The 13,886-nt window shown below is 31.2% G+C and overlaps 1 protein-coding gene across 1 annotated transcript in view; it reads right to left on the reverse strand.

Moving 5' to 3' along the window:
• Positions 1-256: 256 nt before the first annotated feature.
• Positions 257-13,886, reverse strand: part of LOC126884828 (ubiquitin carboxyl-terminal hydrolase 1) — a 34,669-nt gene continuing 21,039 nt past the window's right edge. Inside the window, exon 6 of the mRNA XM_050651087.1 lies at positions 257-7,708. Coding sequence (XP_050507044.1) covers positions 7,466-7,708 — 243 coding nt within the window. The 3' untranslated portion in view covers positions 257-7,465. The remainder of the gene's footprint in view (positions 7,709-13,886) is intronic.

Genomic DNA, 13,886 nt, shown 5'->3' on the forward strand with positions numbered 1-13,886 from the left:
TACATTCTCCTGATAGGTTTGCTATACAATTTTCTTTATTAAGTATGATGAGAGCTACTTCTTTAACTTTTCTCTTTTTCATTTCGATTCTTGCATGTTCGATTTTCAAAATCAAAACTAACCAAAAGAAGCACAAATATGCTTGTCTTGGTTTTGTTTTCGTCTAGGTCACAATTGTTCGTTTAAAGTATTTGTTCTGGATAACAATTGTTCTTTTAAGTTGCGTATTAAAAATAATGGCGAATAAATAAACCAGTTCTTAATTCTTTGCAATATTTATTTAATCTGTACATTTTTTTTTCGAAAGCAAAATTTATACAAACACAAATAACCAGAATTTAAACAAAATCTTCGATCTGCAATTTACAATTTTTGTGGATAAACTATAAACTATAAAATTATCTATATATTAAATATGTCTATATCGAATACTGCGAAAAAAGATAATCATAACTAACTAGTAACTCACCATTAACATGGTGGATATAGGAATACTTCGAAATAATCCGTTTTAAGACGATTAACTCATACAACAGGGTCTACATAATGACCGCAGTAAGAGCTTTTGACAAAATAAAGCAGCGAAATCGTTTGAATGGGATTAACTACTGTCCCAGAGTTCGAACCAATGTTTTCCTCACCTTGAACCGAGCTTAAATGACTAAAATTTTGTTTTAGGGATAATATTAACCCCACAACGACTAGCGTTACCATACGGTAACAGTGGCACTCATATAGAAACATTTTATTCACAGCTTTATTAACACCCTAACATCTGCGATCTTAAATATGTAATGAATTCTGAATTTTTCGACTGCAAACTATAGTATCGACTTTTTATTTTACCCATAGCTGCCACCATATTGACATCAAAAGAGATCATTTATGTAGATCTCATTGTAGCAAAATAAATTTATTTATGAAATAAATTATAATATTTTGCCGGTCATGATGTTTATATTCAACGTTACCGTGTGAAGACGCTAGCCAGATTTGATTGCTACTTGAAATTTTTTACGTGAGAAGAAATTTTGAACATGACCGAGGATTTCTTTTTATAGATCCACCAGATTCAAATTTTCTCACAGATGAAGGCTCGGACGAACAGGAGACTGGGAGTATAAAAACTAAAGAAAGTAATAGAGACGAAAAATGTGATGTATATTTCGGGGTTATTTTACTACAACTACTTTTTATATCCAATTTACTAATTTCTGTAATGTTTATCAAAGCAATTAATAATTCTCAGCAAAATTTTATACCTTATAGTGTTTAAACACAATACAGTCCAGGCGGAATCAGTCGAAAAACAGACCATAATAGGCATCTTCCCTAGGAGTCAATTTTATTTTTTGCTGGAATCACTTCTACTCTGGGCTAATTAGCAAAATGCAAGGAAAAGTTATTTACCAGCAATTTTATTGCTCGAATCGAATCTTATGATTGTATATATTAATAATATAGGTATGCAAAGTCCGCAGATAGTGTGCTACTTTTTTTATAAACAAAATCCTGCGACCGAAAATCGTGTTTTTTTAAATATTTGCTCTATAACTCCAGAGATTTTAACTTTACACCAAAAATACTCAAATAGAAATTCACCGTAATTAAATTCTGCATATAGACGTGTTTTCCCTATTTACTTCGACGAAAATTTTCACCGGAAAATGCGGGTTTTTCCAACAAAATCTTTAATTTTTAACTAAAATTTTAAAGTAAATGACTAAAGTAATTGTTTATCAATAATTAAATAACTTGGTAATATAAAAGCTCTTTTCGTATAGATTATAATTCCAGAAGCCGATGGAAACTGAATGAACAGTTTAGCAACAATTGAATTGTTAATTAAAAATTTACGGTCGCTGTAATAACCACAATAATTATGATGCATAAGAATAACTATGATTTTTGTATAAAAAGACACTGTACCTATTTAATGTACTTTGCAGAATTGAAATTGGACTTTTTAAGCGGCCTTAGGAATATTTTAAAATTATAAACAATTTTTTGGCTAATAAACAAATAGAATATCTCAGGAAATATTAAATTAAATTAAATCATGAAAACGGTTTTGGAAAAAAACGGCAGGACGCTTCTTTTAAATGAAAAAACGTTTAATTGCGATGAGTGGTTCCTGAGATACAATCGGTCAAAGTTGACCGGCATTTACGACAAAGATATAAACAATAGGATCATAATTTACGAACCATCACCTTTTTATATTTGGCCTTTTTCTCCACACCAATTTTCATATGTTTAAAATGCTCATAACATATTATTATAGTAAAAACTATGGATATACGAGTCAAATCTGCCAAAAATAGCAAAATTCCAATCAAAAATTAGGTTGGAAAAAATGTAAGTTCAAAATCGGTATACGTTAAAAAAATGCATGTTCTCGGCTTCTCATGGAGCAATTTTATTCATTCTTTTTTTGTCCCCAAGTAACTCGAGTAGAGCCTTCTAAATAACGCATTATTAAATGTCAAACTTGCTTTTGTTTTGTTATAATAGATTAATTTATTTATACGAAAAGAAAACTACATATTTTTTCCAGTTGTAGACTTTTTTTAGATAGAAAAGACGAAAAGAGCTTTTATATTACCAAGTTATTTAATTATTGATAAACAATTACTTATCTAAAATTTTAGTTAAAAATTAAAGATTTTGTTGGAAAAACACGTCTCTATGCAGAATTTAATTACGGTGAATTTTTATTTGGGTATTTTTGGTGTAACGTTAAAATCTCTGGAGTTATAGAGCAACAATTGAAAAAAAACACGATTTTCAGGCGCCATTTTCTTTATAAAAAAGTAGCACACTATCTGCGGACTTTGCATACCTATATTATTAATATATACAATCATAAGATTCGATTCCAGCAATAAAACTGGTATTTCCAGATGTTAAATAACTTTTCTTTGTATTTTGCTAATTAGGAGTAGAAGACAATGGATTCAATGGACTCGCCGTAGAAGGTTCATGTGTCTGAGGGATTCACAAATGGGCCCTGCCCTGATGTACCATACCATACCATACCATACCAAGCAGAAAGTTTGCGACTGATTATTCATACAAGGTCCATTCTGAAGTGATTCTAGTGAAAAAATTAGACTCCTATGGAAAATGTCCAATTAAAAAAAGATTCAGCCTGGTCTACGCGCAAACAGACTATTCGAAGTATATCCCACTCGCATGCATATACCTAATAGTCGTGATAGCATGCAATTTCCTCTGTAGACTGGTCTAACGTGAAAATATCGAAGCTCATTATTCACAATTTGCCGGAAAAACAAGCATGTACTTATTTATCTGAACAACTACCTATATAGGTACATCCATTTAAATTTTTTTTTGTTAAATGTCAATATAAATATTCTGTGATATCACATTAGATCACTGCAACATTTTTGTACTAGCTAAAAAAATGTTAAACAATGTACCTCCTTCGTACAAAAGATCCAAGAGGGCATAGTACTATTATTTTTTTCAGTGTATACAAGAGAGTGCCATAATGGCTCGTTTTCGTAATATAAAAAAAATTAAACAGCAGAGACAGTGTCAATGTGCTTCAAAACAAAAAAAACTCCTTATCTCGGTTTTAAATATACTAAAATAAATTTTAGACAAGTTTAAAATCCCTCGGTATACATACACTTTTACAAGAAATCAACGCACGCCATTAAAGATAGGTCATTTTTGATGTCTCGAATTTCTTAAACCTGTTGTCCGATTTAAGTGACTTTTTAAATATATTATAGCCTTATTCTTTAACAATATCGCTGTAATAATATTATTGCTACACAAGTAAATTGTCATGTATACCGGGTGTACCAATCACACTGTGATTTTTCTCAAAGTTCACGTGACCCTGTGCAGTATACCAACTACAGCCTCGGGTTTTCTTAACATTTTGTTTTTTGAAGTTATACTTCTTTAGGCGCGATTAGGAGTGAATTTTTCATATTCTGCGCGCATGCGCACACATACAGTATGGAGTTGCTAAATCTTCCAAGTTATGTATAAATATATCAGTGCAAAAAAATATATTAGTGTTTTTAGTAAATATATTTATTATAATTTTTGTGTCTTTGGATTTGTCGTCCTCGGGAGTAAGATAAGTATTATTATTAAAACATTTATATTTATTATAATTCATTTATTATAATTTATTATAATTATTATAAGTCATTATGTCCGAGACTACACAGGGGGCTCGTAGCCTTATTGGTATAGCATTCGGCTAGGGATCGAGAGGTCTTTGGTTCAAATCCGAACCATTCCTATTCTTTTTTTTATTTTTTGGTATGGTTGTTATTTTTGTATTCAATATATAAGGAACGAACTTTGTAAATAAACCCCCTCCGTGGCTCAGTGGTAAGAGCGCCTGCCTTTGGATCGAAAAAATCCGAAAGGTTGTGGGTTCGAATCTCACCAGGGTCAGAAATTTTTCATTTATTATAAATTAATAAATGAATATAGTTTCTGTCCTTGTGGGATCGGTACTCACCGGACGTTCGGATACAATTAGCGTCTCTTTGCAAAGACAATGACGTCGACTTTGCAACGTAACAAGACACTTGCTCAACATACACACTACACATGACACTAATACTCATGTTGTGACTGGCTGAATGACATAAAGCCCATGCCATTAAAAATTAAAAAAAAACTTTGTAAATAGAGTTAGTCTTAGTTAGAGTTAGTAAAAATAAATTCGTCTGTAACTTGTATACATAAATTCGTATAAACGAACCGAGAGTATTAAACCGAATATTAAAAAAATCACTTAAATCGGACAACAGGTTTAGGAAATCCGAGACATCAAAAATTACCCATTTTTAAAATGGTGCGTTAATTTCTTGGAGAAGTGTAAGATCCAGGCCTTGCAAATAGACGAGAATATGGTAGATGTCAATTTCAAAAACCCTGAAACTCTTTTGCTTTTCATTTGTACCAACGATAAAACAGCAATATAAGCTTTTAAACATTTTTTAATGAACAGTGCCACTTTTTTCAATGATATACTTAAAATTTAAGGAGAAAAAACATCTCTTTCCTCAAGACCTTTTATTGCATGATTGACCATCTCTCATTTTTCATATGAGATATCTTTGTAATAAGCAATTTTGAAATATTAATAACACATTTTTGAATTAAATGTTACAAAACGTTCAAAAATTGGAGTTTTTAAATTTTGCAGCAGCTAAATTACATACCTCTACTTAAGCAGCTATTTTGGCAGTGTAAATATGCAGGTTTCCAAGCATCCTGATGGATAGCCTTTATTTCCATTCCATTTATTTAGTACTAAGACTCCCAAAATAAATTATATTAAAAGAAAAACGGAGTCAAATTTGACAAAAGTGTATTTTAAAGTCGTTTTTGACAACCTAAAGAGTGTTGCTTGAATACAGTTTTTAAGAGCCCAACCTTAAGTCTCGGAATCCCAATAGTCCAGGGCTCATCTGTTTTGAGATGGACGTTGAGAGGTGACTCATATTTTTTTGCAGAAATTACTTGGAATTAACTCATATAATAATAATTGAGTTATCCTCCCACCCAAAAAGGTCCGGAACATTGTTTAAATAATCAAAATGTCAAAAAATGAAAGGAAAAATTCGATTTTTTTCTTGGTTTTCTGATTATAACTTTAAAAGCGTTCATTTCCGAGAAAAATTTCACTGGCATAAAAGTTGCGTAATTAAATTTGCTACAATATAGGTTTGATTAAAAATTTTAAAAATTGTCACCCTTGTTGCAAAATAGCAATAATAAAAAACATAAAAAACAAGTATTCACATTTTACGTTTTTCAAACATTTATGCTACACTTAGGACCTTTATATTTTACCCTGAAAAACTTTATGACTATAATAAAACAATACTGTAAATTTCATTAGGATTAGTTCAATAGGTTTTGCAAAATAAATTCTGCAATCCAGCTTTCGCAAAAAAATTCATTTTTTCAAAATGTCGCAGGACTGAAAATAAAGTAGATAGCAAGTTGAATTTTTTTTACATATAGAAGCGTACTGTACCTTTCATTTGCAATTTTCAGAATTAAAATCGGTTAACCACCACGGCCTCAGGACAGCGGTGTTCGATTCACACAAGTTGATTTCCACCAAAATTTCTTCCAATCTTTATCTAATATATTATTTTCTTGCTCTAAATTTTGTTGTATTTTAATATTTTAATTCCACAAAAATCAAACTAATTTGATTGTGAAATATTGTTTAAACAATTGCATATGTTTAAAAATAATAAACTTTTATTGTCTCAGTTAAAATATATGAACAAAGAAAGTTTTTGCTAAAAAAGCATTATTTCAAAGGACAGAGTATGTGTTTTTATTTTTCAATAAACAAATTTATTTATGTATATCGAAATGTACTAAAAATTAAAATTTATCAATCATTATCGAAGGTCATTGGAATGCCCAATCAGAGCAAACGTATCCGCTGTCCTGAGCGTAGCACCAAAAATTAATGTTTATTTAAAAAAATCCTGACGCCGTGGTAGTTAACCGATTTTAATTTTGGAAATTGCAAATGAGAGGTGCGGTATTCTTCTATATGTAAAAAAATTCAACTTGCTGTCTGCTTTACTTTCAGTCCTGCAACATTTTGAAAAAATAATTTTTTTTGCGAAAGCTGGATTGCAAAATTTATTTTGCAAAATCTATAAAACCGATCTTAATGAAATTTACAGCATTGTTTTAATATATCAAAGTTTTTCTGGGTGAAATATGAAGGTCCTTAGTGTAGCAAAAATGGTTGAAAAACGTAAAATGTGAATATTTGTGTTTTTATGGTTTTTTCGCAATTATTGCTATTTGGCAACAAGGGTGAAAATTTTTAAAATGTTTAACTAATTCTATATTGTAGGAAACTTAATTATGCAACTTTTATGTCAGTGACATTTTTCTCGGAAATGAATACTTTTAAAGTTATAATCAAAAAACGAAGAAAAAAATCGAATTTTTCCTTCATTTTGTGACATTTTGATTATTTAAACAATGTTCCGGACCTTTTTGGGTGGGAGGATAACTCAAATATTTATGTACGAGTTATTTTCAAGCAATTTCTGCAAAAAAATCCACATCCAAATGTACTAATATTTTTACAGATGCGCCCTGGTCTACAAGAAATGCAATAGTTTTGCTCTTGGCTCAAAACACAAAGTAAGGAACAGAGGCCAAAAACTGCAACAAGTTTGGTGTCATATATCTACTTCTATGTAATTTAAGATTTAAACAAAACAAGAAATACTGACAAATCTTATAATATAATATTGAAGCGATGAACTTATATGATCTTAATCCCGATTGTAAAACTTTTTCTATCAACTCATAGGTACTACAAAGAAAAAACTACAAAGAAAAAATGACTTTACGATTTGTATTTCATACCATGCCCTCTTTTGGCTTTCACAATTCCTACAAACTATTTAGTATCATACCATTATTCACTATGTTGGTCTGTGATTTTGGCATAAAACAGCAAATACGGCGTTGACGTTGAATTTGGTTTGTAGGCCAGCTCCTCCACGAATTCTTGACTCGAGATGGCTCTGACGTTTTCGTCATCGCATTCCAGCCACATGTCATCAGAAGAAGAGTTGCTGTGATGCCATTTGTAGTCCTGGCCGATTTTCCGTGAAGAACTGTTAATAACGTTTTCCACTACGTTTTTGTTAACTTTAACCTAAAGAAATATCAAAATTAGTAAAAAATATTTACAACAATATAAGAGAGTCTTTCGTAAAAAAAGGTTGCCTATGCCGCTGAGAAAGAATGTAAACTGCTGGGAGAAATCTGGCAACACTGCTTTACGCAACAACTCCCCCAAATGAATATTGACATTCATCGTCAATTAAGGGGAAAGGCAGAAAAAGTCCCCTGTCAAAATTTTTAATGTGTTTTAAATGTATTCATTTTTTTTTTCGAATCCTGAGAAAACTAATAAGTATTTTTGAAAAATTTAAACGCAGAATGAAATATTACCGAGGGCCGAAACTCCCTGAAAACTTCTATAATGTTTATTTTAATAAGTTACAGGGGTGAAAAAAGAGAAAATTTAGTGTGATTTTAATTTCAAATATTTCATTCAAAAGAAACTTTTTGTTTATTCTAAGTGACTTTCGGCCCTCGGTAATAACGTAATCTTTAATTCTGCGATTGAATTTTTCAAAAATACTTATTAGGTTACTCAGGATTCAGAAAAAATGAATACAGTGGAACCTCGATAACTCGGATTAATCGGGACCACGGCCGATCCGGGTTATCGAAAATCCGGGTTAGCCGGAGAATATGGTAAACCTTAATAAAATACGGCACACACAGATAAACTCCGTTATTTATTTATTTATTTATTTATTTATAAAAATCCAAACAGGTCCTAAAACCTTTTTACATGGACAGTTATAATCATAAACTTTATATAACAAATATAACTAATATATACAGTCATTAGCACAACTATTGATAGGCAGATATAGAAGACTTTAACACAAAAACAGCTAGACTAATGATATCTATTATCCATCTACTAGTTTAAAGTGCTCTTGCACTATATGTCTATAGCAACCAACTGACATTGTAAAATCAATGTTTTTTACTAAATTTATATTGTTCGCTAGTTTCAACATGGCCTCTAGAGGAGAGCAAACAGATGTTCTTATTTTTCCAAACAACAACTGATATCTCGTTGCTTTTCGAGGAACATTAAATGGTATCCGCATTCGTAAATCAATTGTACCTGAAATATTATTAATTATTTTATATAAAATCATTGCCATTACAAATTTGCGCCTACTAGTCAAAGACAAAACTTCAAATTCTTCCCTTAGCATGGTTGATCTTATGGTTCCATAATCAGGCCATCGATGATGTTTTTTGAAATACAAATAACGAAGAAACTTATTCTGAACTTTTTCTAGTGCCTCTAAATGTACTTGAGGTTGTTGTCCCCAAATAATGGAACCAAATTCTAATATTGGTCTAACTAAAGTATTATATAATATTTTTATACCCTTAATACTAGTAAAATCGCAAGTTTGTCGACATATAAAACCCAGCATACGGTTCGCTCGTTTTGCAGCTTTACCAATATGTGTAACAAATGACAGTTGATTATTATAAATCAAACCCAAATCCTTGACCTCACTGGTCCTTTTTAAAACATTCAGTCCTATTAAATAATCAAATACTATTGGTTCTCTTTTACGGGTAATAGACATAACGTAGCACTTATTTATATTGAATTTGATCTTATTATTGTCACCCCATAATAAAATGTTCTCAATATCCCTTTGAATCATTACGCAATCCCTAACAGTTTGAATTATTTTGAATAATTTAAAATCATCTGCAAATAATAAGTAATCTGAATACTGGATGACGTTTGCTAAATCATTTATAAACATTAAGAACAAAAGTGGTCCAAGATTAGACCCTTGTGGTACTCCCGAGTTAGCCTTAAATTTACCAGAAGTATTTCCATTGTGTTTTACAACAAAACTCCTATTCTGCAAATAACTTTTAAATAACTTTATTAGATTATCAGATAAGCCAAAATTACATAACTTTCTTAAAAGAACATCGTGTTTTACTTTATCAAAGGCTTTTTCGAAATCCGTATACACTACATCCAATTGCAATTGTTTTTCTAACGCATTGTTTGCAGACTCGGTGAATGAAATAAAACTTGTGTTTATCGAGCGACCCGACATAAAACCATGTTGATGATCATTAATACTATTTTTGACGTGATTATATACATGAGCATGCAATATTTGTTCGAAAATTTTTGATGGAGCACACATAATAGCGACTCCTCTATAATTTTCAATATCTCTTTTGTTACCCGCCTTAAATATTGGAGTAATTGAAGATAGTTTCCATTTTTCTGGAAATTTTGAATAAGTTATTATTAGATTAAAAATATGTAATAATGGTAACTTTAACCACTCTTGGCATGCCTTTAAAATATACGGGGGGATGCCATCTATACCGGCAGCTTTCTTTGGTTTCAGCTTTTTGACTGCATTATCATAATCTACGCTTGTTATTGATGGTAAATTCAAAACATTGTTATTACTAATAATATTTGTAAAATTAGTGTTATAGCTAGAAATGTCGGTAGAATAAACAGATTCAAAATATTTCGCAAACTCATTAGCAGTATCACTCTGATTTATTTCTTTACCCCCAAAATAAAATATTTCTGTTTGATTAGACTTAGAATTCTTATTATTAATGAAATTCCAGAAATTGTTAAACTCATTTTCTATATTTTCCTCAATTTGCCTTATATATTTCCTGTGCTCTATGTTAATTAATGATTTCAGTTTTTTTCTGGTCTCTATAAATTGATTGTTAAAATAAATTGAAACATGTCTTAACTTTCTAAAATTATTTTTTTGTTTGAGCAACTTTTTGATATCAGGCGTAAACCATTTCGGAAAATTAGAATAATTGTTGTAAATATTATATTGTGGTACAGATCCTTCAAATATATTAAGTACTTTTTAGTAAAAGATATCTAGAGCTTTATCTACCTCTATTTCCTCTGTTACAGCTTCCCACGTCATATTTCTCATCAAATCACACATCAAATCAACATTTGCTTTTTTAAAATTAAATCTATTACCAACTAACTTATCTGTTTGTCTAAAACTTGATACTGTAAATGAAAGTTGAATTTCCAGAGATGGATGTAATCTATCTTCCTTTACTAACGGTAACTGCTCTTGACATACCTTACAACTATTTATATTATCTGCAGATGCTACTACTTGATCTAAAGTTTTGCCCTGCCAGTTTTTTACATTGTTATAAAGCAAAAATGAATTAAAATTTAAAAACTCAATCATACTTTTAAACTTAGCACTTCCATTAGTAAAATCTAGATTTTCGGTTCCTTTAATTTCTGCAATATTGAAGTCGCCAAAAATAAACGTGTTATTAATATCAGTAATATGTGTTTGTAACAATTCGAAGCAATTCGCATAGTCATGTAATTTACAATCTGGTGGAATATACACTCCAATTAATTTTATACTTAATTTGTTATTAATTTTTAAATCCGCAACCAAAATTTCAAAAGATGAACAATGTTGTGTTACTTTTAAAATCTTATGCTCCTTTTTTATTACCATTAATACTCCTCCTCCCTTAGTTTTGCCAGAAATCTCCTGGTTTCTGTCAGATCTCAATAAGTTAAATACATTTATATCAATTAGTTCTCCATCAACCATATCCTCCCGAAGCCATGTTTCTACAGCTACTACTACATCATAATTACCTTCCAAGCAATTTTTATAGAATTCCGCAGTTTTCGTGTTCAGTCCCCTACAATTCTGAAAGTTTATGTGAATCCCTGTCATGAATTGAGTTGTCCCCTGATATCAAATCCTAATCATATTATATTTATTATTTAATATATATTTTTTTACACCTATTTTATTTCTACTATACCGTAGTAAATTCTTTTCATAAATTTTTGACAAACCAAATAACTTAAAACAATAATTGAAATAATTTAAAACATCCAGTTTTTCTATAAGTAACTCATTAACAACATCAATATTTTTATCCTCTTATACACTACAAACCAAAATCAACGAATTTAAGTTCCAAATTAATATATCTAAATTACTATCAACAAAAACTTATCAGTCACTAATATACACATTACAGAAACTTTGAGTATAAAGTAGCCCACACACGTTAATTGTCAAGATCCGATTCGCAAGTAATCACTTTAATTTCATCATTCTTCTTTATAAATACTCTACCATCGTAACTCCATGCCTCAGTCTTCCCGAACTTACTCCTTGCCTTCTTCAATAATGAATACCTTATAATTGAAATAACATTAACTACACATCTAAATTATTAAAAACACGCAAACACAAACCTAAGCAAACGGAAGCAAACAATACAAGACTGTACTACACACAATACAGTCACAATCGGAACGATGTTATGAACAGTGAAAACTAAGACCATTGTTTAAAAAAGAATTTTTTTAATAGTCTTTTAGTCTTTTTTAAACAATGCTAAGACAGTTTGAAATAAATAAAGGAATAACAGGTGCCTGCTGTTTCCGATAAATTCGAGACAATGACCGTCGCTCTGCCGCCGCGCCGCCGCCGTGTGCCATGAGTCATTTTTACTATCGTATACATAGTTCAAATTACACAAATACGCATTAATTCTCAAATATTATATTACATACTATCCTTTGCAAGATAATTCGGATGGAATTCACCAGATTAAGAGACTGGGCCGATATCAAGCACAAAATAATCTGGAGAATTCCATCCGAATTATCTTGCAACGGACAGTACATTTTTATTGTTGAAATGTTTGTCTGATGAAAATCGGTCCGGGTTAGCCGGGCTTCCAGGTTATCGGGGCCGACTTATCGGGGTTCCACTGTACATTTAAAACACATTGAAAATTTTGACAGGCGACATTTTGCGCCTTTCCCCTCAATAGAAGTTTATGGAGAAAAGTGCACATCTATTCAACATGTTCGCAAACGGTGTAGAGAATTCAGTGAAGGCTGAACGGAAATTCACAATGAAGACCAGAGCGGAAGGCCTTCAGTTTTGGTCGAAATTTTCGAAAGTTGAAAGACTTTTGCTTGAAGATCGGAGGTTCACCATTAACCACTATGCTTTGCATATTCCTGGGAACGTATTTACGTTTCCGTATTCATTTCAAGATAGGGTAGTTTTGAAATAGGCACAGAAACGGCGGAGCATATTTGCTTTCAAATACGTGTGTATTTCAAGACGTTTAATTTTGAAATGCGCACTTGTTTGTAAAAGAAGTTCGCGCGTAAAGTTATCACAAATACGTATTAAATTGTCACGTTTTTTTGATTCTATTTGAACTGTTTATCACAAATAGCTCCCATCTGCAGAATAACAAATTATCATTCATTGCAAAGAATACACCAATATACACGAATACACCAACGACGTCGTTGGTGTATTCTCTGATTAACCCTTAAACGCCCAAGGGTGGGTAAAAAATGTCCACCTAATGCGTATTCCTATGTGACATATTTATTACGTGTTTAAAATTTTTTTAAAAATTATTTATTGTTAAAAAGACAGCACTTTATAGAATGTTAATTTGGTTCTACCGATATTTTTGCAAATAAATGTAGCATCTTGAGTTAAATATGGGTGGGCATAAAAAGTACACTCTTGGTAAAACTTGTTCCTAAAGGTTTCTATATAATTTCTCGTTGGTAGGAAGATAATCCATATAATTATCGACGTATAATTATATAATCTACATAATTATCCGCCAATGAGGAGGCTGAAAGGAAGAATGTGTAGAAAATCGACAAATCTGAATTACTGGCTTTTACTGGTCTGCTAATTTTGATGTACTTTGTAATTTTGTTGTAAGGTTTGTAAATTGTTTATATTAATATTTTAGAAGACGTTGTGTTTATTAAGCATAAGATTCTTAAGTTTATACATTGACAAGTTTATATTATTGACAACTCTCAATAAATATACATATTAGCTATTTTTGAGGTGGACATTTTTTACCCATCCTTGGGCGTACATGGAACCTAAAAAGGTTGGGTGTTTAAGGGTTAAAGGAACTCTTGATTGGCTTACGCTTCAGTGCCGATGATGAAGTCAAGGAAGGGGTTACTTGATTTCTCAAAGGATTGGCGGATGAAAAAAAAGGGAACATGAAAAAGATGAAGCATTTAAAGGAATATATTGACTAAGGACGGCATACAGAAAATCTGCCACTTCCACAGAAGTCAGTCCTTCTCCAGCGTTCATAGAATCTCTTAAGACTCTAAAGGTCCAATCTGCTCGAGCTATGGTGGCCAGAAATACTCA

Source organism: Diabrotica virgifera, chromosome 5 (assembly GCF_917563875.1).
Source record: "Diabrotica virgifera virgifera chromosome 5, PGI_DIABVI_V3a".
In the NCBI taxonomy this organism is placed as follows: Eukaryota; Metazoa; Arthropoda; class Insecta; order Coleoptera; family Chrysomelidae; genus Diabrotica; species Diabrotica virgifera.